This window comes from Arachis stenosperma, chromosome 1 (assembly GCF_014773155.1).
Source record: "Arachis stenosperma cultivar V10309 chromosome 1, arast.V10309.gnm1.PFL2, whole genome shotgun sequence".
In the NCBI taxonomy this organism is placed as follows: domain Eukaryota; kingdom Viridiplantae; phylum Streptophyta; class Magnoliopsida; order Fabales; family Fabaceae; genus Arachis; species Arachis stenosperma.
In genome coordinates, this window is record NC_080377.1 from 10,485,959 (window position 1) to 10,511,962 (window position 26,004).

The 26,004-nt window shown below is 29.9% G+C and overlaps 3 protein-coding genes across 3 annotated transcripts; all 3 read left to right on the forward strand.

Annotated features, from left to right (window-relative positions):
- Positions 1–1,004: 1,004 nt before the first annotated feature.
- On the forward strand, positions 1,005–5,599 carry LOC130975044 (glycine-rich cell wall structural protein 1.0-like). The gene is made up of 3 exons (XM_057899879.1): positions 1,005–1,100; positions 1,262–1,526; positions 4,710–5,599. Exons 1-3 carry the CDS (start codon positions 1,005–1,007, stop codon positions 5,597–5,599), a joined length of 1,251 nt encoding a protein of 416 aa, XP_057755862.1.
- A 1,554-nt stretch (positions 5,600–7,153) lies between these two features.
- On the forward strand, positions 7,154–7,693 carry LOC130975051 (glycine-rich cell wall structural protein 1.0-like). Its single transcript, XM_057899886.1, has one exon. It carries the CDS (start codon positions 7,154–7,156, stop codon positions 7,691–7,693), a length of 540 nt encoding a protein of 179 aa, XP_057755869.1.
- A 7,557-nt stretch (positions 7,694–15,250) lies between these two features.
- Positions 15,251–15,763, forward strand: LOC130975055 (glycine-rich cell wall structural protein-like). The gene has a single exon (XM_057899889.1). It carries the CDS (start codon positions 15,251–15,253, stop codon positions 15,761–15,763), a length of 513 nt encoding a protein of 170 aa, XP_057755872.1.
- Positions 15,764–26,004: the final 10,241 nt, after the last annotated feature.

Sequence of the window (26,004 nt, forward strand, 5' to 3'; positions counted from 1 at the left end):
TGAATTTGTTTGATTTCCACAATCTAAAACCATTTATATTATTAGTGTATAATTTAATCGTATATAGATAATGAATTATTGCAATTTTGATAATGAGTATATGAATATAATGAATGAGTGAGATGCCCACTAATAGATATTTATTTTACAATTTAATTTTAAACCATATGTATATTAATATAAAAAGGTTTTACATAAATATCTAAGTTAATTTCTATTATTATTATCACAGGAAGTAATGCTAAGGAACTAATTTTTTTTACTAATATTAACTAATTTTTTAAAATTATTGTATTTATCTTAAATTCAAGACCTTAAATCATAAATTCTTAATTCTAAAATTAAAATTGACTAATATTATTTAACTAAAAGTCAATTCTCCATATTTTTCTATCACAAAATATCTTTCAATTAAAACTCCTACAACAAACATATTTAATGAGATGCTATATATAAAATTATTTTACACCATAAATATATCAAAATGATTTTTTTTTAACTCTATTGTTCATATTCATTTTATCGCACTTAATGGTTGGAATTCAACAAAGAATAAAAAATAATATATTTTATTAATTAGTGTCCATTGCATTACCAAGATTTTCTATTTATCAATCCTTTTGGAATCCCACTTGTAACTGCCACAATTATACAAGGGTTTGAAAAAATAAACTAGAGACACCCTTCAAACATAAGGATAGCTAGATTTCTCTTCCTTTCAACAAGACTTGTCAGTTTGTGAAGAAGAATAATGAAGATAGAATTAAGATTATTGTATCCTAAACTAGCCAAATCCAAAACAAGAAGCTATGTAAAAGTATGTGTTATTTTCATGCATCGTAGCGTGTAACATATTACATAAGTATGAATACATGAACATAAAGATGGTTTCTAATATTCTATTTTAATTTCGTAGGGTACATTGGCCAGTAGTGTTAAGTAGGGGTGTCAAAAATCCCCAGAAAGCAGGGATCCCCGCGGGGACCGCCCCGAATGGGGCTCCGATGACGGGGAATTTTTCCTGCGGGGACGGGGATGGGGGACAAAATTCCCCCGAAGCAAATGCGGGGACCCGAGCGGGGATCCCCGTCCCCGTCCCCGTATTCCCCACAATCCCCGAATATATTAAATTACTTAAATATTCTTATGAATTTAATTTTTATTTTGGTTTTTAAGTAATTTCACTTTGCATATATATATAGAAAAGTTAACCCTAAATCCCTTACTCTTCTTCTCAGTTCCCAGTTCCCACTTCCAACAGAGAGCGCCGCAACCTCCTACTTTCGAGTTCCCAGTTAACCCTAACTCTCCTTCGTCTCTGCATTCTCTCCGTCGTCCCAGGCTCCCAGCCAGCAACCTCCGACCACCATCGTCACGGCCTCGTCACTGTCCGTTTCAGCCGGCCCAGACTGCATCATCACCGCACCGCCCCGTGCGCCCTGTTCCGTTTGCTCTCTTCCCGTCGTTCGCCGCTCTTCTCGTCACCAGCGTTTCTGACCTCTTCAGCCGTTTCTCTCTTATCCATGGTAAGATTCACTACTCTCTCCTTTTCTTGTATTTTGGGATTTCAGTTTAGGTTTTTGCTTTTTTCATGAATTTGATGGTGATTTTGATTTTTTGAAGTTGGTGGCTGTTGTTTTTATTAATGGATGTTTTGTTCTATGAATTTCTGATAATTGGTGGCTGTTTTTTAATTTTTTTCATACTTTAATTTTTTTTATATTCCATTAATTCTGAATTCTGATTTTAGTAGCTGTTGCCTGTTGATGAATTTATGCTATGCTATTCTGTATTAATAATTTATATTTTGTAGAATGAAAAATTCTGATTTACTGCACCATTTATATATTAAATTATAACCCAAAACGGTGATACATGAATTAAGTGTGTTCCAGGCCTCAAGTTTCAGGTTCTCTGTTTGTTGTGCTGTAATTTCTGACTTTAATATGTGTACACGGATTTGAGAAAACTCCCCTTGCAGTGCAAAATGTGATTGATTGCATGTGGTTGGAAGAAAGTAATACACAGGTTTCAATCCTTGAGAGTGATGTAATTAGTAATTTGAAATTTTGTTTTAATCCAAGTTAGAGCACAGATCTTTTTTTTGGGCGTTTTGTCTTTAATTATTTTTTCTATAGGTTTTTTTTTTCTTGTAATTCTGAAATTGGAATATATTGTTCCCAGTGATTCCTCCAAATTAAGCTATCTTGGCATTTGGATATTAGCTGAAGTTGGAAATGGTTAAAAGATTAGCGTGCCAAAATGAGATGATAAAAAACAAAAAATACCAAGTGAGATCCTTAGAATATTGATTACTTAAGGGATGTAAAATAAGCAATCTAACTTTACCTTTGGCACCTCTTGGTTGATAGATTGTGTGCCTACACCCTGGTGATCCTCTTGTGTTGGTGTTATTCCTTTTTTTGGCTTTCGTTTTTGTCTGAATTTGGCTTGGCTTGCCTGCTTATTGTATCTTTCTTGCTTTGGTACTTTTTGGTTTGTGTTTGCTTTGTTTGAGGGCTGCCACTTGTGTGGTGGTTTGCCTAGTATGCTGTTACTGCATGTGTATGTAATCTATAACATCACATGTTTGATATTTTTCTGTTATAGAAATCATTAAAGATCATACTATTTTTCTGAAGTTTTTTTTCTGAGCCATAAATTAGTAGTATGCTGTTTCCTGGTGCGAGATTAATTATATTAAATTAGAAAAGTACAATAACGAAAAAGGCACTTTATGATGTATGTTAACATATTCATATTTGTGTTGTATTTTAACAGAGAACATGGAGTTGTTTGTTGGAAGTTGAAGACTTTATTTTATGGCTTTTTTTAAGAATGGAAGTTGTATTTTAAAATTTCGTTTTATGGATTATGATTTCTTATTTTATATTTCTTGATTTGTAAGTTGTAATCTTGGATAAGATATGTATGTTTGTGTGTTGTAATAATGTTTTGTCGTTTTTTTTAATATTTTTTTTAAATTTTTTATTGTAATTTTCATATAAATATTCAACATAAAGAGATGGGGAATGGGGACCCGCGGGAAACACGGAGAACGCGGGAAATGGGGATGGGGGCAATTATCTTCCCACGGCGGGGATCGGGGCGGGAACGGGGACAAAATCTGAGGGCGGGGACGGGGAGCAGGGAGGCATCCCCCGCTCCCGCCCCGCCCCATTGACATCCTAGTGTTAAGTGCGAACATAATACATAATATATCTGCGTCAGGTAGAGAATCATATTTAAAAAACAAAACCTAGTACTTTATCAAAAAAGTCATGTTTAAATTTAATGATTTTTTTATGAGAACGTATGAGGAGCCAATGAAATATTTATACAATGTGTACAATGGAGGTTTATGGAGTATTAGAGATATAATCATTAGTGTTATATTTTTTCATCAGCTGAAACTTTTGGGATAAGTGGTATCATAATATGGTATTAAAGCGCTAGATCCAAAAGATGGTGAACCCAATCCATTGTCTCTCTAGGGGGATTTTTTTTTATACTTAAGATTGATTTGACAACATATTCTCAAATAACTTATTCTTTTAACAATTAAATTTACCCTATTTGTGCATGCGGTCAAGGAAGAATGAATTAAATTGGTTTATTGTGATGAAATTATAATCAACTTCGTTTAAAAATTTATTGTTAGTTAATAAATTGTTATATCTTAAGTATAAAAAAATTAATTTTATTTAATTTCATAAATTAATTATGTTAAATAATTAATTAAGACTTTTAAATATATATTGGGATATCACTTAACGCATTACATTAATAAATTTGTTACTATCAATAAATAAAGTGATGGAAAAACTAACATGACTAATTTAAAATTTTTAAAAAATAAATTTAATTAAAAAAATTTTTTAAGGATCAATTTAAAAAATAAATAATCTTTTAAGAACTAATTTGATAATTTTTTCTAATTATTAAAAAAGTTAAGTAAACGTGAACAATAATCAAAATGAGATGCTACATACCTTAACTTTTTTTTCCTTTCTGTTGATTGTTGATTGTATATGTGTGTATAATGTGTTTCTTTTATATTTTAAATTTATTAAATTTTCAATCAATTTAAAAAAGTACAAAAAAAATTATATTGAGAAATTTTTTATTTTAAATTTTAAATTTATATCTTAAATTCTAATTCTAAACCCTAATTTTTCAAAAACAAAAGTTAAAAAAATAATTTTATAATAAAAAATAGTTCATTTTAACTATTTAAAATTAATTTTTATCTATTTTACTTTTATATAATTTAATTTTAATACACCGATAATATAAAATATTTTATATAATTATTTAATTATATTTATTTTTTAAGCGATCATTTATATAATTAATATAAAATAAATATTTATTTTTGATGGAGTGACGTTACACACTTAAAACTGCATTACAATATATCAAAATTAATCTTTTGTATGTTCTATTAATAAATTAGGTCCTCTGTTCTATTTTATTCCTTGTTTGGTGCATAAAAAATTTTATATTCTCCTTTTTCCACAAAGGGTTCTTTAGTGAAGTAGAGTGTCCAAATGTGTTTTTCTTTTCTTTTTTCTTCCCTATAAATATCCATCTCATGAAACTAAGACATCAAGTTTTGGGGTTTAATTTTAACTTTTCACAACTCGAATACATTCCCATGGGAACCTCAAGGATTCTCTGCATTGTTTTCTTTGTGATTTTGGGTTTAGGAATATGTTCTGCTGCAAGAACACTCCTCACGCTCGGTGTAGAAGACCAACAACTCAATGATCATGGAATCATCCATGGTGATGATATTGCTGTGGATCTACACTATAGGTGCCATAAACATCGTGGATGTAGGAGACCTTATTATGGCGGCGGAGATGGTGGAAACGGCGGAAATGGTGGAAACGGTGGAGGAGGTGGAAATGGTGGGTATAATAATGGCGATGGTGGAAACGGTGGACATGGTGGAAACGGCGGAAACGGTGGACAGGGTGGAAACGGCGGAGGCAGCAGAAATTGTGGAAACGGTGGACATGGTGGAAATGGTGGAGGTGGTGGAAACGGCGGGTATAACGGAGATGGTGGAAATGGTGGAGGTGGTGGGAATGGTGGGTTTAATGGTGATGGTGGGAATGGTGGAAAAGGTGGAAGTGGTGGGTTTAATGGAGATGGTGGAGACGGCGGAATCGGTGGAAATGGTGGGTTTAATGGAGACGGTGGTAATGGCGGAAGTGGCGGAAGCGGTGGAAAATTCGGAGATGGTGGAAATGGTGGAAAAGGTGGAAGTGGTGGCTTTAATGGGGATGGTGGAGACGGCGGAATTGGTGGAAACGGTGGGTTTAATGGAGACGGTGGTAATGGTGGAACTGGCGGAAGCGGTGGCAAATTCGGAGATGGTGGAGATGGTGGAAAAGGTGGAAGTGGTGGGTTTAATGGAGATGGCGGAAACGGTGGAACCGGTGGAGGCGGTGGGGTTAATGGAGATGGTGGCAATGGTGGAGGGGTGGAAATGGCGGGGTTAATGGAGATGGGGGAAATGGTGGAGGGGGTGGAAATGGTGGGGTTAATGGAGATGGCGGAGACGGTGGAAATGGTGGAAGTGGTGGTGTAGGTGGGAATGGCGGAGATGGAGGAAACGGCGGTGAAGGCGGAGGCGGAGGTTATGGAAATAAATATGTTATGGGGAAAACCAAAAGAGATAATTTAGAAGAGAGTGAACATGTAAGATATGGAGGTAGGGGATCTCCTAGCTTTGGTGGCAAAGGAGGAGACGGTGGACACGGCGGACACGGAATACATGGAGGTGGTGGTGGTGGAGGTGGCGGTGGAGGAGGAGGTGGGATAGGTGGTCAAAATGGTGGAAGAGGTGGAGATGGGGGAAGTGGTGGAGGTCATCACCCTTAAGCTAAGATATTATATGCATGAGATGCTTCTATTTCAATTCAAGAATAAATGAATAATAGATAGTGCTTTGTCATTATCCTCTAAGACTCTAACCATAATAATATAATAAATAAATAAATAAATAAATAAATAACAATGGTAAAATTAGCCAAAGTATTTTCAATATTAAAATAAAATTAGCCAAAATTTAGGGGGTGAGGATGCTTTATATATGAAGTTCAATGATATTGGTAAGTTATGTATGTTGATTGTCATTACATGCATGCATGCATGAATGCAAAATATAAATGTGCAATGGTGTGGAAGACATATATTTCACCTTAGCTGAATGCTATGATTCCCACATGCCTAATTTATAAAAGGGAAATGTTTGGGACAATAATTTTATTGAACAATATGAACAACCATCAATTAAATAAAAATACATTACATCTTTAAATTAATCTTCTAAATTTTAATATTAAAATAATCATTCGTACACTAATAAAATGAATATCCGATATATCTATTATTTACATTATTTAATATTTTCATTGTTCACCTATACTTTTTCTTTCTAAAAATATTAAAATAAATAATAGTACAATAAATTCGATACCAAGTTTAAAAGCAGAATAAAATTTGCCTTCACTTTATTATCAATGTTTGATATATGGCTCGAATGCTTTTATTCTATTTTTTTTTCTTCTTAGTGATGGACAATAATAATGATATTTTAATTTTTAGGGTAAGACAATATGTGATGTAATTTGTAATTAGTAAGTCAGCATTCATCTTTTTTAATAACAATTAACAGTATATATATTTCTAAACTTATTTTAAATATATTATCAAAAAAATTTAAATAATCTAATATGTAATTATATTAATATATTCAGTGTATCCAACTATATTTGGAGATACTTAAATACAGAGAAAATTCAATTGTCAAGTAAATATTAAAAATATATCGTATTTCAATTTCTAAAATACTTGTGTGTTTCAACCAATAATAAAAAAGTTGTGTACGAATTCAATAAATAAAACAAGAAAAAGTATAATTAAATAACAATTTATTTATTTATTCCCTTGTTGAATATAACTTATTATCTTTTCCAAGTTCTAATCTTCAATGATGATGTTAGTCCACTAAATATTCCATCAACGGTGGTGCTATTTCTTTAGTTGCTATATATATACCCATCATCTTCATGAACCTAAGGCAAATCAACTAGGGTTTTCACAAACAAATAAACTCCGATTCGATCCAATATATATAATGATGACAAGCACAAAGTTTCTGATTCCCGTTGTTTTCATACTAGTTTTGGGTGGCTTAGGAATATGTTGTGCCGCCAGAACACTGAATAATCATGGCGATGATGGTGTTGCTGCTCCACATCTCTTGAAAAATGGCCGAGTTCATGCTGCTAGAGGAAGATGCCGGGATATTGATAGAGGAGTTAGTGTTGGGTACTGTGATAAAATAGGAAAAGGTTCTGGCGGCGGACAAGGTTATGCTGGTGGTGGTGGAAAAGGTGCTTCAACTGATGATCCCGGTGGATATGGTGGAACAGGTGGAGATGGTGGTGGTGCTGGTGATGGTGCCGGAGATGGAGGATATCGTGGCATAGGTGGAAAAGGAGGAGCTGGTGGAGACGGTGGTAATGGTGGAAACGGAGGAGACGGTGAAAACGGTGGAAATGGAATAAATGGAGGTGGTGGTGGGGGAGGTGGCGGCGGCGGAGGAGGTGGGATAGGTGGTGAAAGAGGTGAAGATGGGGGAAGTGGTGGTGGTGGCTATGGTTATCATCACCCTTAGACATTATAATAATAAATAATTAAATGATATTTGTACTACTCTTAATCTAAAATAAGTTTGACTACTATATATAAATCTTGTTTTAATGTGTAATTTATGTACATTGAATCATTGATACATGTATAGTGATATAATGTTTGATTATTTTAACAAGAGTTCATTAATCCCTATAAAAGTGCAATTTTTTTTAGAAAAATTTAGGTAGAAAATAGCTTTTGTAAATAATATGAATAATCGGTCTAATAAAATAAAAATGCATTACAGTTATAAATTATTTATCTAAATTTTAATATTATGATAATTATTTACATACTTAATGAATTAAGTATTCATTATTCATGTTGTTTAAAAAAATTATTAATTACTTAATATTAACTTTTTTTTATATAAACAAACATTTATGTAGTTCACAAATTATAGTTTAAATAATATAATTTTTTTATTTTTATTTAAAATTTTTCAATTTAAATCTTATTTCTAACTTAAAAAAAACAAACATTCGTATATAATAATATAAGTAAAAATTATTATTTTTATATAAAGTTGATAATTAAAAATTATTAATTAATATAATTTAATTAAATATATTAAATTATTTAACTATTTTTAACTATTATCTTTATATAAAAATAACTCCATATAAATTTTTGTCAATAATATAAATGGATAATATTAAGAGACATGTGTTTTAAATCCTCTAGTTGAATTTAAATTTATTTCTACATATATAATTTTATGCAGTATCATTTTATTTTGGTTCCTTTTTGTACAATTTTGAATTTTAACTTATTTTCATCCAACATATCCTGTAGAAATAAATATATAAAGAGTTATGTTATGTGTACATTAAAATTAGCTATTAAAATTAGTCACTAGTATAAAATATATGCTAAAATATAAATATACATTGAAAATAAATTAAATTACACATATATTTATACACAAATATATTAATTGACTAATTTTAATAGTTGATTTTAGTATATAGCATTTTTTATATATAAATTATATGTTGTAGTGTTGATTTTAAAAACTTTATTATCAGATTTTTTTTGAATTTTTTCTGTTATACAAAAAATTATTTATTAATTAAAATGATTATACATGTATGAATAAAAAATTTTATTATGAATTTTATTTTTTTTTTGTATTTTCACTACAAAAATAATTTTATTTTTGTCAAAAAAGTAATTCTTCTGCTAATTGTATATTTAGCTTTAAGCGACATTTTAATAAGATGCATATTAGGTAAATTATATTAGGTAAATTTGATTAAATTATATCTATATATTATTAATTACAATATATTTTCTTTGAGTTAAGTTTTAAAATGGTCTCTGAAATTGTACGCGAACCTTAAAGTAGTCTTTGAAATTAATTGTTACCCAATTTCGTCCTTTAATTTACACTCCAAAATTCATACTAGTCCCTACGACACTTTCCGTTTATCGGAACCTTAAAACAACATCATTTTAAAAAAAAAAAAAAAAGCAAAAGGGAAGAAAACCCGTCCCCTTCCCTATCTCTATCCCCATCCCCAACCTGTCCTCTTTTCCTTCTCCTTCTGCTTCCCCAATTTGACGCCTCCTTTCTCCTTACCGTTCCCCTTCTGCTTCCCCAACCTGAGACTATTTCTCTTTCCCTTCTCCCTCCCCAGACGCTCTCTTCCTCTCCAACCATACACTCGCACTCACAATGCTAAACACACGGAACTCTCCTCAACTCTCGGTGTCGTTGTGTCTCGCCGGTCTCTGTTTCAGTGCCATGCCGCTCATCTCCCTCTCTAACCTAGTCTCTCACATTCAAACACAGTAGAGGCAGAGGCAGAGCACAAAGCCTCAACCTTCTCTGTCATCGCCGTGTCGCTCACTGATGCATGAGCATCTTTCCTATCTTTTCTTAGTGAATTTGCATTCGAATTTGTTAAGTTTAATCAAGATTTAAGTCCTTTTAAGCCACTATGGATGCTACTTTGAGTTGTGTGTAATTTATTAATTTTAGGTAGCATTCGGACAAATTTGACAGAGTTCGTGTAGAAGAAAAGGAAGAAAGTGTATGATGTTGTCAACCCTGACCTCCTTGTACTCCAACAAGCATACCTTAAACTATAGAGATCCAATTGACGCGGTTCTAGCATAATTGGAAAGCCAACTTCGATAGCTTTCCAACGATATATAATAGTTTATACTTTTCTTATGGAATCATGGCACCAAATGCTACCAAAATGGCGCAAAACTTGGCAACCTCCAAGTTTGGCGCCAGGATCATCACAAGGCCTCCATCTTCACTGCCTTGGTGGCGCTAAACTTGAGATTCTCCTAGTTTGGTGCCAAGAGCAAGGAAAGCCACAATAATCATAGTTGTCGAAACCGAACCGGTGATCGAACCGGTTAACCTGGTCCCACATAAGGAGTTAATCAGGAGTTGATCCTTATTCCTGAGAAGTTGGTGTTTCTTATGGTGTATTTGATGAAGCCATCATAAATTCCTAATCAACCAGGACTAAATGACTAAATGACTAATCAACAATCTAACAACAATGGATAATCAACAAATTGAACAAAAATCAAACATAAATCAACAACCAAGAAGAGATCAAAATCAAACAGAAATCAAACAGAATAATCAACAATCTAAATTCTAACAGAAATCAAACAGAAATCAACATACATAATCAATCATTAATCAATTAATCAACATACATAATCATTAATCATTAATCAACAATCTTGAATAACTTAAAAATAAAAAAGAATTGGATAATCAACAATGGATAATCAACAAATTGAACAATGCCAAACTACTTCGAAGCCATAATCAACAATGGATAATCAACAAATTGAACAGAAATCAAACATAAATCAACAACCAAGATAGATCAAACAGAATAACCAACAATCTAAATTCTAACAGAAATCAAACAAAAATTAACATACATAATCAATCATTAATCAATTAATCAACATATATAATCATTAATCCTTAATCAACAATCTTGAATAACTTAAAAAAAAATAAAAACTTAATATATACCTGGAGGGACGAGCAAAGAAGAGGGACTGAGGGAGACCGGAGGTGACGACTGACGAGCAGGAGGCGACGAGCAGAGAAGATCAGAAGAGGGACTGAGTGAGACCGGAGGCGACGAATGACGAGCAGGAGGTGACGAGCAGAGAAGAGGGACTGAGGGAGATCGGAAGTGACGACTGACGAGCAGGAGGCAACGAGCAGCAGGCGACGAACAATATCAGTAGCAGGAGGCGACTTCAATCTTCGATGGAGGTGCTTTTGAGCTGTTGTGGGTAGCACACTGTGACAGTTGCCTCCTGCGACGACGGTGCCGGGTGAGGTGGCTGAACGGGTCTCGCTCACACTCTCTGTCTCAGGTGGAAGGTGGTCTCCCGTGGAGTCATGGCCAAAAGGTTTGGGATTAGGGAAGGGAAACAAGGAGAGGGGATGGAGGTAGCTAGGGTTTCAGTTTCAGCAGCTCTTTAATGAGTTTTTTTTAATTTGAATGGAAACGACGTAGTTTCAAGGGAATTAAAAAAAAGAGTTCGAACCTGTCTGGGTTAAAATGAAAGCCGCTGGTTCATCGGTTTCGGTCAAACCTGGCCAGTTCAAATTGGGTCATTTCGGTTCACTTCCTTGTTCGGTTAGGAAGCTCGTCTTCTGGACCGGTTAGGTCACCGATTCACTGAATTTCTGGTACGTCCAGGCGGTTCGGTCCGATTCCGACAACACTGCCAATAATCACACCGGTGGAGTGGCGCCAAGTTCAGTAAAGTTGGTGGTCCCCACGCCTATGCACAAGTCAGCACGAGATCTTCTAGTAATTTTGATTAAAACTTTATTTTATTTTGCAATAGGGAAAGATATTATTTAGGTTTAGAAAATATTTTACATTAATGAGGATTAGATATAAAAGGGAAAAGATTCAGTCCTTCGAGGACTTCTCTCTTCTCTCTTACCTCATTCCACACTTTAAGTTTTTTCTGAATCCTAGTTTTCTCTCTGAGCCATGAGCAACTAAACCTCCACTGTTAAGGTTAGGAGCTCTGTTTATTCTATGGATTAATACTATTATTCTTCTATTTTAATTAATTTATTGATTTCTATTTCAAGAATTTGTTTTCGTTCTTTATCTTAAGGATCTGGGTAGATCAGAAGAATAACCCTTAGTCTATTTGAGTTTTTGTAAACCTTGGAAAAGCAATTTATCTGAACAACAGCTTGAAAATAATTTCTCCTAAATTTCTAATTATCTGAACTTAACAGGATACGTGACATATAATCCTCTTATATTTGGGTAATTAGGGTTTCTGTGGCACATAAACTAAAATTGGACTTTTAAACCTCTAATTGAAATTAAGTTACAAAGGAATTGGCGGTTAACTAGGTTAGAGGAGACTAAATTACTAAGGAATTAGTGTTTAGTCACATATAATTTGCCATGAATTGAATCTTGCATGGTTAAAATAGTTGGTAAGAAATAAAAATCCGAAAGATAAACAACTCTAAAACCTTAACTGTTTTCTCCCATATTCTTCACATCAATTTATTATTTGCCTTTAATTCTCTGAATTTACTATTAATGCAATTGAACTCTCAAACATAATTCTCTGCTTGTGTGACTAAGTAAATTACTCAATCATTGTTGCTTAATCCATCAATCCTCGTAGGATCAACCCTCACTCACATGAGGTATTACTTGGTATGATCCGGTGCACTTGCCGGTAATAAGTTTGTGGACTTTAAATTCTGCACTACGCACTCGCCATCTGTCGTCTTGTTGCCACGCCATTCGCCAGCCTCCATCTCGTCGCAGCGCCGCTCGCCAGCCTACATCTCGTCGCTGCGCCACTCATCAACTCCTCTGCGTCGCCGTCACTGTTCGCTTCTGCCTCCCTCTCCAGTCGTCGCTGCCACTGCTCGCGCATCGGCGATCTTCTCTTGTCTCCTCTCTGTCTCCCTCTGCCTTCGTCTTCTCTCCTCTGGCTCAGTTCTCTCTCTTAGCCCTGGTGAGTTTTTTTTAATTTTTTTAGTTATTCAATCATTGTTCTTTAATGTTTTGGGTGATTGTTGCTGTTGATCATATTTTAATATAACAATGGTTGATTTTAACTGTTTTCTATTCTGTAATTATTGCTCTTTTTTTATTGTTGATATTTTTTGTGCTTATTGCTGTTTAGGTTGATTGATGCTTGCTATTTAGGTTGATTAATCTTTTTTAATTGATGCTGTTTTTTTTTGTGATATTTTGTATTGCTGGTTTTTATTCTTGTGATCTATTGAAGAAGAAGAAGAACAGAATTGAAGAAGAAGGGATTATGATTTTAGGAGGGGATTGCTTTTTTTTTTTCAAATATAAAACGACGATGTTTTAACAGAAATCAATCCAGTTCAATTTTCTGATGGACAGAAAATATTTTAGAGACTATAATAAATTTTGGAGTGTAACCTCGAAAATAAATTTAGATAATTATTAATTTTAGAGATCATTTTAAAGTTTGAATATAATTTTAAAAGCTACTTTAAAACTTAACTTTATTTTCTTCCTCCGTGACGATGATCTCTAAATCTCTTTCGAAAAAATACTAATAATTCTCACAAGTAATCAATACAACGCTAAAAATTCTCCCAAGTAATCAGTACAACCCAGAAAGGCATGAAGCACAAACATCATGTTGGAGCATTATATTTCTCATGCAATAAAATCAAAGAACTATGCAAACATGCAATACAAAAGGGATAAGCATTTAATTCTCCATTATCGTGGGACAAGATGCATATATAAAGGTCAACTCTACCGTTTTTCCATTTAGCCTCTTTTGGCCTATTTTCACCACTTTTTTCCCCTTCAATCTTGAACACAAATTTCGGTTCCTTTGATGGGGTTTGTTTTTAGAGATCGTATTATATTTAGTGATTCGATATTAAAATTAAAATTTTAATTTTAAAATATAAAATTTTAATTTTAAAATATAAAATTTTAATCCCTTAAATACTTTTAGAACGTAAAGATGCATAAAATCAAAATTTTATAGAATAGAAATGAAAATTTTAATAATATTTTTTTGAAAAATATATTTATTTAATTTTTTAAATTTTAAATTTATTTTTTAATTTCTATATTTATCTCAAATTAAATATAATACTAAAATATAATTAAATCAATACATTTTATACTAAATACATATAAAAATTTAATTTAATTTCTATCTCTTATTCTCTTAATAATATCAAATTTTTAATCTCTGTGTCTGTTTCAAACACGGTCTTTAATTTGTATTAATTATTTTTGCATCCAAATATAAATAGTCCTTTTATGTCTTTGTCCATATATTAATTATGAGCCTCGAAATACTAACACTTAAAAGATTGTCTCACATCAAGAGGTAATACCTAAAAAAATTTAAAATCCTAGACTCTCATATCATTTAATAGTTAATTTCGTGGTGATATAATTCTCTTAAGATCTTCTAACTACTCATTATATTACTATTTTCATTGAGTTATTATCAAATAATGGCTATTGGCCACAATAATCAAATACAGAAAATATAAATTAAATATTCAAATAAACAATTATCGAAAAATTTTAGTTTTCAGAACCCAAAATAAAGCAGCAGTATAGATAGATAATACTAATAAATTACAATTTATAGAATATATTATGATTGATACATCATATACTACAATTATAAAAACTTTTTAATTTTCAGAACCCAAAATAGAGCAGTATAGATAGATAATACTAATAAATCACAATTTATAGAATATATTATGATTGATACATCATATATCTAAACATATAGTTGGTACTAATTTTGATTTTAATTTCATGCTAATTTGTCATTATAATTAAATTTAACTTATTCTTAACCTATAAATAGACAATCTTCGTTGAATATCACACAAATAATATCTGAATATATAGTTTTCTAGAGAAAAAAATTAAATAGATACAGATTATAATTAATTCTAATATGGTGTGAGTCTTCATATCTACTTAGCTTGAATAATTTGTCCTACCATGACTCATTCTTCACTTTGCCACTTCTATTTGATAATCAAATAATGTTAGGGAGCTAGTTTTTTTAAAATTATTTTATTTATTTTAAATTTTAAATTTTAAATAATAAAATTTTAAATTTAAATATTAAATTATAAATTATAAATTTTATGTCTTTTAGAAATAAAAAATATGAAAAGCACAACACAACAATCGGTGTTGGAACAAAGAGAAAAAATGCATTATTGATTCGGTGGAAACTCAGTTAAAGGTAATTTCTCGTAAAGTTAATAATTGAGAATTGTTAAATAATTTAATAAGTTTGACTAAATTATTATTTAATAACAATTCTTAGTTATTAACTCCATGTAAGTTAAAGCAACTTGATTCCTAAGTATCATGAGCTTAGTACACTAAATATTTCACCAAGGGTAGGTAGTTCTTCATTCTTTATATATATACCCATCTTCGCAATATTCATGAGCCTACTAAGTTATAAATCAACTAGGGTTTGAATTTCAAAAAATAAATTCCGATCCGATCCCATGATGATAACCCCAAAGTTTGTGATCACCGTTGTTTTCATGGTAGTTTCGACTTTAGGAGTATGTGGTGCCGCCAGAACAGTCTTCACCGATGACCATGGCCATCATGGTGTTGCTGCTACACATCCATCGAGAAACGGCCATAGACAGAAAGATCGCGGCGGAGGTAATGGAGGACATCAAGATGTGTATAATGACAGGGTTGGAAAAGGTGCAGGTGGTGGCTCTGGTGGGTTTGGCGGAGACAGCGGTGGAGAATCTGGAACCGGGTCTGGGTATGCTGGTGATGATGGAAACGGCGGGTACGGTGGATATGGTGGGAGTGGTGGAGACGGGGGAGGTGGAGCCGAGGGTGGGTTTGGTGGTGATGATGGACACGGCAGGTACGGTGGAAATGGTGGATATAATAATGGAGATGGTGGGAATGGTGGTGGGTTTACTGGAGATGGTGGATATGGTAGCATAGGTGGAAAAGGAAAAGATGGTGAAGGCAGCGGAAATGGAATAAATTAAATGGAGGTGGCGGAAATGGTGGGTATTCCGGCGGTGGTGGTGCTGGTGGTGCCGAGATGGAGGATATCGTGGCATAGGTGGAAAAGGATCGGAGGAGCTGATGGAGACGGTGGAAATGGAATAAATGGAGGCGGTGGTGGGGGAGGCAGCGGAGGTGAAGGTGATATAGGTTGTGAAAGAGGTGAAGATGGAGGAAGTGGCGGCACCTATGGTTATCACCTTTAGATACTATATAATATGGTACAGTGGATTTTACGTGAAGTTGATATCTGAATTATTAGATAAAAATTTAGTCAAATTAATCAAATTATCTAACGACTCTTAACTATTAACTTTACATAAAATTAACTATACCTAAATTTCCACCATATAATAAATAACTGATAAATGATATTTATATCACTCTTTGTATAAAATAAGTTTGATTTGTATATGATATGAGTTTGTTTCATAATTTATGTAAATTCATGAGTTAGGTTTTAAAGATATGTTAACTAGTGACGTGACATGTTGATTTAGAGGATTATATATACTACAATGCTATTTATTATGTGTTGAGTTTGTGTCATATATGTGGCAATAGTATTTAGGTGCTGTCTGTGGTGACTAGTTAGGTTTGGTGATTAGCGTAGTTATCCCAAGTTAGCCTGTAATCAAGTGACACGTACTCGGTTGAATAAAAATGTTGACTGCACGAGTCCAAACTTAGGGAGTGGTGACTATGCTAATGATACGGTAATTATAAGCCGTTTCACTCTTTTTTGTGTGTGAAATTTGGGCCCATACAGATATCACAGAAAACCAACTATCATAAAAAACAAGCCAATTAATATTATGAACAAAAACTAATTTCCTAAATTCAATGACACTAGCACACACTGAACTTTAATCTCTCCAAGCCAAAACTTAAAAAAACAGTTCAACTAGTTATCTAAAAAAAATGATCTTTTATTCATCATTTTATTATAATATTAAAAAATATTAAAATAAATTCATCCAATAAATTTAGTATTTTTTTTAAATTGAATGCATATTTAAAATACAAACTAAAATTTAAATTTTAAACTTTAAAATTTATGTTTTATTTTTAATATTTTTTAATTAATAATAAATTACAATTTAAATACAAATTATAAAATCAAATTAAATAAAATTTGAAATTTTAATTTTAAAATTAATAAAGGCTTTAAAATGAAAAAATACTAGTGCTCAAATAAATAATAAAAATTTCAACTAATACTATGATAAAAATATGTTAAATATATTTTTATTGAATAAGATCTATAAAATTTAACTTAATTATTTATTTTAATAATTTTAAAAATATTAATATTCAAATAAGTAACGAAAAAATATAACTAATAATAAAAAAAGAAATATTAGATGCATTCTTATTGAATAAGATATAAAAAAAAAATAATTTTATTTTTAATTTTTAAATTTAAATTTTAGATTTATGATTTTGGATGTGTTTTAAAAATATTTTATATATAATTTAATAATTTTAGATGTGTTATAATTGAAAAAAAATTTATTAACATACATTTTAATAATTCAAAAAATATTAATGTTCAAATAAGCAATAAAAAAATCCAACTATAATAAAAAATAAGAAATATTAGATGTGTTTTTATCGAATAGGATATAAAAAAATTAATTTTATTTTTAACATTTGAATTTAAATTTTTTATTTATGATTTTGGATGTGTTTCAAAAATATTTTGTATATAACTTAATAATTTTATATGTGTTATAATTAAAAAAAAAACAAATTTTATGAATATAAATTTTAATTTTAAAAGCGTTAACATTTAAATATATAAATAATAAAAAAATCCAACTAATAATAAAAAAAATAAAAAATATTAGATGAATTTTTATCGAATAAGATTTTTAAAAAATAAAAAACGTATAAAAAAATAAAAAATAATAAAATATCTATTTTACGAAATGGATAAAAAATAAAAAAATTAATATTTAAAATTTAAATTAATTTTAATTATTAATATATTTATTTACAGAATAAAAATATATTTTAATTAAAATTTAATTAAATAATATTATTTAAATTAAAAAACTAATTAAAATCTAAAAATTAAAAAACAACAAGCATCTTCCAAAAGAAAAAAAAAAAGAAAAAAAAAGCCACAACTTAAAACTAACTGCGGTAAAGAAAACACAAGTTACTGCTTACTATGTTAATCAAACGTTAATGGTACACTCTCACAATCCAAGTGTTATTATCCTATTGCTTGGTCAGCTCGTAGCCATTTGTAGCCACCACTAGTATAGCCACCAGAGACACAACCTAGTATTTATCCACACTTTGTTTTAAATGTAATTTATGTGTTACATGCATGAATGCAAAATGGATGTAATGGTGTGAAGGACATATATATATATATATATATATATATATATATATATATATATATATATATATATATATATATATATCAATTTATATTATTGTAACATGCTTTATGCATTATTCCATTTATTTACTTTCGTCTCTCGTCAAAACATTATGGAAAAATATATAAAACCAAAAACGTTATTACCAAAAACTAAACAAAATTACATTAATTTATATTAATAATTAATTAATTTTAAAGTTTTTAAATTTAAAATTTTAAAAATTTAAAATTGATTAAGTAAACTTAATTAAAACTTATAAAAAATTTCATCTTCTCTCTCACATTAACCTACCAAACTCCAACAATCATACACACAGATTCTTCTCTCTCATCGTCAGGCCCTCTCTGCTTCCTCACCACGACCTATTCCTCTTCTATCACCGACATCTGGCTCGTCGAATTTGCCACCGTCGACAAGTACCACTTTCCTTTTGTGAACCAGCCGTTGCAGTTGGAGTTGAACTTGAGTTCGATCCCTAAGACGGCGGCGATTTCAAGAGCGGGGAGACAGCCTGAAAAGTCGTGGAAGCGGTGGCGGCCGGGCATGGATGAAGGAGGCGATGAAGGAACTGTTGTATGCATATGATCCCTTTTGGCGATCATAATTTATACTCGTATACTTAACTGCATCTTATAGTAGGTGAGGACAGTGTGTGTGTAATTATACACAAGTTCAAGGGAGTTTTCATTCATCTATCTGCATGCGTATGGTCCTATTCCTTTCTCACCTCAGATGGGTGGGTTCCCTTTGATGAGATTTGTTATTAGGTGTACTGATTGATTTTTAAATATTCACATTGATGACCAATTATCAGCGGTCAGATTTTTTCTCTAAAATGTTGTTTATTTCATTTTTCTGTGATTTTTGATGTTTGATTTTTTCTCACTCCCAATTCAGATGTATAAAGGGTGAACCAACCATTGAAGAATACTATGATTTATATACAGAAGTTGAGACATACAGCAACCAGATATCAGAGGCAATAATGCAATCCCCTAATACACAAAAATATAAAAAAAACATTCATTTAATATGAAAAAAAAATTCTAATACTTGACAAAATAAATATCTAGTTATATTTTAGCCAAAATAATTAAATATCTATAAAATTTAAAAAAAAATATGAAATTTTTAAAGAAATAGAGACATTCACATTTATAATACAAAAAATTCGAAAAATATATAAAAGAACATCCATTTAGTATGAAAAAAAAAAACATCCATATATATCAACTCGTAGAAATTTTAGATTCACCCAAACATATTTAGCTGATTTTTTGCTAATACCCTTTTGATTCCTAGCATTACTCAAACATTATATATGCACATAACTAATTAAGGGAATTAGAAAGCACTTGATTAAACAAATTAGAGCAATGGTGGAATTTAGCAAATGGTGATTTGGATTTTCACTAAAAAAATAAAAAGTGAAAAGCCATCCATAAAATGAACGAGTAATCAAGTTTAGACGGGATAAGGTAGTTATTTTCATCCTCAAAAAAGGATTCTAACAACTTCTGAAAGAGGATATTTCAAAACAAGAAATAATTTACTCCAAAATTAAGGAGGCATATTTAATTTACATTTTTATCTTTAATATTTTTATTTTTAAAATTTTATAAAAAAATAAGAGAAATAAAAATAAAAAAAATAATTAATTAATTATATTATTTTATTTTATTTTTTTAAAAATAAAAAACACAATCCAAACCTACTCTAAGCTTTCTCTAGCTACCAGGGCTTCATTCTGGACTGCAGGCTGAGATGCCAAAGGAGAATTTATTTTTGGACGCACTGAAAACTGAAAAGGATCATGTGAAAAAAAAAACAACAGACTACCTACAATTCAAGAGGTGAGGCCAAACCCAAATCCATTATCATCTACATTTGTAACCTAATCCATTATTAACAAGTAGTCACCTCTGTCCAAAAAAAAAAACCAAGTATTGAATGATGCCTTTGGGGATTTTAAGCTTATTTATTAAAACGTTAAAGAATGCCAAAGGGAAAAAAATGAAACTCCTATCTACGACAAATTAATTTTTTATTTGTCGGACTAAAAGATTACATAAAAAAAATCATTCAAAAACTGAAATATCATATAACCAAATAAAAAGAAAAGAAACGACTAATAAGCTTGATCCAAATGTACTAAAATCATCTAACAAAAAAATAAAATAAAATCATTGTCACTTTGTACAAAAAATATTAATCCTATTTGTTGGTATTCAACTCGATACATTCTGGTTAGGTAGGATTCGCAATCCAACTCAAAACGGATGAAGTTAAGAGCAGAGCTGGTTGATTTGCAAATATAGTCAAGTAGTACACGTTTAGAACAAATTCTACCTAATCTACCCACACACTTGTATGTATAAAATTAATAATAATAATAATAATAATAATAATAATAATAATAATAATAATAATTATTATTATTATTATTATTATTATTATTATTATTATAAATTTTAGTATGACTATATTACAGTGGTTATGGTAATTATGTAATTGTTATTAAAATTAAAGTCATATTTATTTTATATTTTGATAATATTTTTTTAGTAATACTTTTTAAAAACAGTGTTTAGCAATAAAAAAGCGTTACTTTAATTTTAACCATATTTTTTAAAATACTATAGCTATAATTGTCACCGTAATATATAGACATATTAAAACAACCCTCTATATATATAATAAAGTAAATGGAGGTTGAACTCACATATTCTTATTTTTAAATATTAATAGAACTACTAAACCAATCACTTCAATTGATATTAGAATAAGAACTCAATGACAGATTGATAATTATGTTATTTATAATTTTAACATATATTTTATATGATTTAATTTTATTGTTTTTAATTTTAGTTTCGACTTAATTTTGTATGTATTTCTGTTTTTATTAGTGTGTTTATAAAATATAGATTGATTAAAGCATTTAATTGAAAAATTTAATTTTGTTGCGAGTAAGATCGGTAAGAAATAAGATCCAAATTAATGATATTCTTGTTGCTAAATAAGATCCAAATTAAAACTCTGTGATAAAAGTGAGAATAGGACTCTGTATATTTCTTGCACTTGCTGTATAAAATCAAATAAATCTGCGCTTCATTGAAATTTGAGAGGCGTGAAGAAAAATGGGCCAATCCCACTACCCGAGTTGGAAAAAAAAAAAAAAAAAAAACTACCGTAATGTTAATTTGTTGCATATATGCTCATTCTAAAAACTCCTTCCTAAGCGGAGAACAGCTAATCTGCTATTTTATTTATTAGTTTTATCATTTTAATGAGTATGGTAATATTTATTTACTTGGAGTGCATTAATTTGGCCAATTATAAATATATATATATATATAATAAAATATTAAAAAGAAAAGTTCGTCCTTTATTGAAATATAATCTTTATTCTGAATAATAAAAACAATGAGGATTAGATTTTAAAGGGTGAATATTCAATCTGGTCTTGACAATTATTTTGAAGTAACAACGAAGTTCTTAATAAAATAAAAAAACACTCTTTTTCGGTTCTTAATTTTTAGGGATAAGTATTTTTTTCGTCCCTAACGTCTTGGGGTCAAAATTAAAATCGTTCCCGACTTTTTTTTCTTATTAAAATCATCCTCAACGCTAAATTTAATATTAAAATCATCCTTTTAAATATAAAATATTTAAATGACACAAATACCCTTTTTTATTATTACTCCCATTATTACTTCTATTACCCCACCCACCGCATCCCATTCCATCCCATCCCATCCCATTATCCCCATCCCTCCAGGCCTTCAATCGAAAACAGAAAATAAAAAAGACAGAACAAAAGAAGAGAGGGAGAAGAAAAAAAGAAAAGGAAGAAGAGGAGGTGACGACGGAAAAGAGTGTGGTCGTCGGCATCACTGTTGCATCGTGACTAGGGAGAGACAAAACGAAGAGATGAGAGAAAGAACGAGAGAAGAGAGAAACAGAGGAAGAAGAAAGAAAAGGAAGAAGGAGGAGGTGATGGTGAGGAAGAGTGCGGCCACCGCCATCGCGCCATGACTGAGGTGGGAGCTACTCTGTCGACGTCGAGCTCCATCACCATCGTCGACAACAGTAGCTTTTCACACCGTCGCTTTTTCCTCCTTTTTCTCTCAACTGAGAAACGGTGACAGACGCAGCAACACTACCATGTTCTCTGAGTTTTTCTCTTCTCTTTTCTCTCTTTTTTGCGTTCTTCTCTCTTGAATTTAAATTGGTGTTATTGTTGTGGATGGATTTTTAAATCTAAATATATTGTTGTTGTTAATTCTGTGTTAGCTTTGCTTGATTTTTTTTAAATTAAAAAAAAATAGTTGTTGCTGTTGAAGATTTGGATAGAATTTAAATACAGTATTATTGATGTTGCGTTATTCTGTGTTATTATATGTTAGCTTTGCTTGATTTTGTTGAAATTAAAAAAAATAGTTGTTGCTGTTGAAGATTTAGTTGGAATCTGAATATATTATTGTTGATGCTGCATTAGCTTTGTTTAATTTTTTGAAATTAAAAAAAATAATTGTTGTTGAATATTTGGGTGGAGAGAGTGGAGCAGGAAAGAGGGAAGAGGGAAGAGGGAGGAAGGAGGAAGGAGGAAGGAGGAGCCGAAGAAGGAAGCTGATGAGGTAAACAGAGGAAGATAAAGGAAAAAGATGATGATAAAGGGTAATTTAGTCAAAAAATTTGAAAAAGGATGATTTTAAAACATTCAATAACGTTGAGGATGATTTTAATAAAAAAATAAGGTCATGGACGATTTTGATTTTGACTCAAGACGTTAGGGACAAAAAAAGTATTTATCCTTAATTTTTATTTTATGGGACTGATTAGTCCTTGTGTCAGTGATAAAAAAATATTAATAGAGGGACTAATCAGTTTCATAAAAATAAAGACTAAGGGCCGAAAAAGATATTTTTTTTATTGAGGACCTAATTGTTTTTCGAGATAATTACCAGAGGCTGTTTAGAATTTAATTTTCTTGATTTTTTTTAAACTATATTGTTATAGATGGTTTGATATTACATTAAAAGTTATATCATTTAACATATTAAATTCTTAGATAAAAATACATATATAATTTTTTTTGTTTACAGTATCTTTCAATTCAACAAGAAAAAAACTAATTCATCGTGAATCTAAGTTCGATTTAAAGGTCTACCACTAATCAATTATCAATTAGTTGTTATATACACAAAATATAATTCAAACTCTCAATATTTACTTAAATGTATAAATAAGCTAACCATTCGACCAACCTAGATTGGTTATACATACTAATTCTATATCTAACCTAATTAGAACAATTATTTTGAGTCAACAATAATTTACCCAACCTATATATATATATATATAGAATAATCTATGTATGAAGCTTTATCTTCGTAACTAACAATCTCATTTTTTGTGTCTATTCTTGGTGCCTCTATTAAATTGCTGTTAAAAATTAAAAGGTCACGAGTTATTATATGTCATAAATAATTCAACCACCTTAAGTAAAAGATAACTAGTATATAATAATGTTTGTAATATATATTATATTTGATATATTGTATATATATAATATTTGGGATGAAATCCTTTTTCTTAAAATTTCAAAAAGTATCTCAATAATTTTTTTTAAATTTTAATACTATATTATGAAATAATCTCTTCTAAATTTTAAACTATTAAATATGTACGTAAATGATTATATATATATATATATATATATATATATATATATATATATATATATATATTATTTAAGATAGAAACTCACAGACAGTTATTTTTATGTGAAATTAATATTTAAAAATCGTTAGATAATTTAACAAGTTTGATTAAATAATTATCTAACAATTTTTAATTCTCAACTTCATATAAAAAGAATAGCACACGAGTCTTCAGTATTATCTAACAATATTGTTTAGTTGCACCTATTTTGTATTTTTTGTGTTATCTATATATAATAAAACTAAACATATACTACTCAATTTTGCTATTTTAATTAATAAATTACAATAGTACCTAAAAAAACTGCCCAACAAACATGCTATTTTACTTAAACATACTAGTTTATCTAATTTTGTTTTGGTGGTCATAGGACAAAAAAAGGTCCAAATAGTATCAATTTATCATTAGTATAAAAGATATGACAGCATATATTGAATTAAATAATTTAATTATAAATACTGTTATAGATATAGCCATTTATGTTACCTTTTTTATCATTTTAAATTTTTAGGATAAATAATTTTATGATATGATATTAGAACTATATATCCAAAAGATCTAAAGTTATCCTTAATAAATTCTAAAAATAAAAAATATCACAAGACAAATAAAAGAAAAAAAATGCGTATGCAAAAATCAAGTAAACTTAAAAAAACTCTTATTTAAAAGGAACATTAGAGATATAATCATTTATGTTATTTTCTTCTATCTACTTAAATTTTTAGAATAAATAATTTTATGATAAATACTGTAATTTTATCAATATATTAAAGTTATAAAAATATGAAAATTCTGGTATAAGTTTGTTTCGGAGAAAAAATTAAATCTATTAATTGAAATATAAAATATTTATCACCATATTAAATCTATTTTATATACACTAGTGGCTCGTGCTTGTTGAGCCGCTTTTTTATTATTTTTAAAAGATTAATTTATATATTTTTATTTTTAAATTATAAATTTAATAAAATAATTTAAAAATTTAAAATAAATAATATTTAAAAATAAATATAAAAATTTATAAATTATTTAAATTTTAAAACATATAAAATTTATAAATTTAAATTAAATAAAATATTAAAAAAATTTATTATATCATTATTATGTGTAACAAAATCAAGATAAATATTTATAAAGTAATTATTTATAAACATTATATAAGCTTATTTATTTATTTTTTCAACAGTTAGGATTGAGACTCGAATCCGAAATCTTTAAGTGAGGATGAGGAGATTATGTCATTTGAGCTATGAAGCAAAGATAAAATATTATATTCAAAACATTCTTTATCTTCATGAATAATTCTAAATTTTATATTCAATTTATTAAATTATCTTTAATTTTATTATTTTTTAAATTATTATTTATACTTTCATTATATTCCTTTATTGTATTAAACACTATTATTTTTCTTACTATTATTCTCTATACACATATCTGTCATTATTTCAGCACAACTGTTATATTGCCTTGTTCTTTGTAACACCCTACCACACTGAGTTTTACGCTTAAGCTGTAAAATAAAGGTGGTGTGGAATTATGACCTCTACAATATAATGTATACATATAATAGCAGAAAAATTATAATATACTAGGAGCCTTGAAGAATAGATGAAATAAAAATAGCGAAATAAAAAGTGTACGCTTAAGAAACGCGTTAACTTGCGTGCTAAGAAAACTATAACTATCAAACATAAGATAATAAAAGTAGGAATATAGAGTGCCAAAGATAAATAATAATAAGATCCTAACTCATCCCGCGAAGTCAAGACTGGCCGGAGAATATTTACACATATATATACATATCTGAAACCTAAATGTACATACACACAAAATCCTGTCACTCCATAAGCCTCTAAGAGGATCAAAAGGAACAAGTTATGCAGAGAAAAAGCTAACTACATATATATACATTACTGTACAACAAAATAACCCAGTAACCACTTCGCTTCAGGAGTCCAGACGCCTAACGAGATGCCTCTCGACTTGTATATCTGAAAAATAATAACATAGTATGGGGTGAGAACTAGAGGTTCTCATTACGGTAAAGGTGCCACAATATAAGATATAAGGTCCTGGGAATGCCAGAGGCAATC

Excerpts from the sequence above, each read along its gene's own strand:
- LOC130975044 (XM_057899879.1), top strand. The coding sequence starts at position 1,005 with ATGACGGGGAATTTTTCCTGCGGGGACGGGGATGGGGGACAAAATTCC. Across the intron at positions 1,101-1,261 it reads GGATCCCCGTCCCCGTCCCC|AGAGCGCCGCAACCTCCTAC; the intron begins GTATTCCCCACA and ends CACTTCCAACAG. Across the intron at positions 1,527-4,709 it reads CCGTTTCTCTCTTATCCATG|GAATATGTTCTGCTGCAAGA; the intron begins GTAAGATTCACT and ends TTTTGGGTTTAG.
- LOC130975051 (XM_057899886.1), top strand. The coding sequence starts at position 7,154 with ATGACAAGCACAAAGTTTCTGATTCCCGTTGTTTTCATACTAGTTTTG.
- LOC130975055 (XM_057899889.1), top strand. The coding sequence starts at position 15,251 with ATGATGATAACCCCAAAGTTTGTGATCACCGTTGTTTTCATGGTAGTT.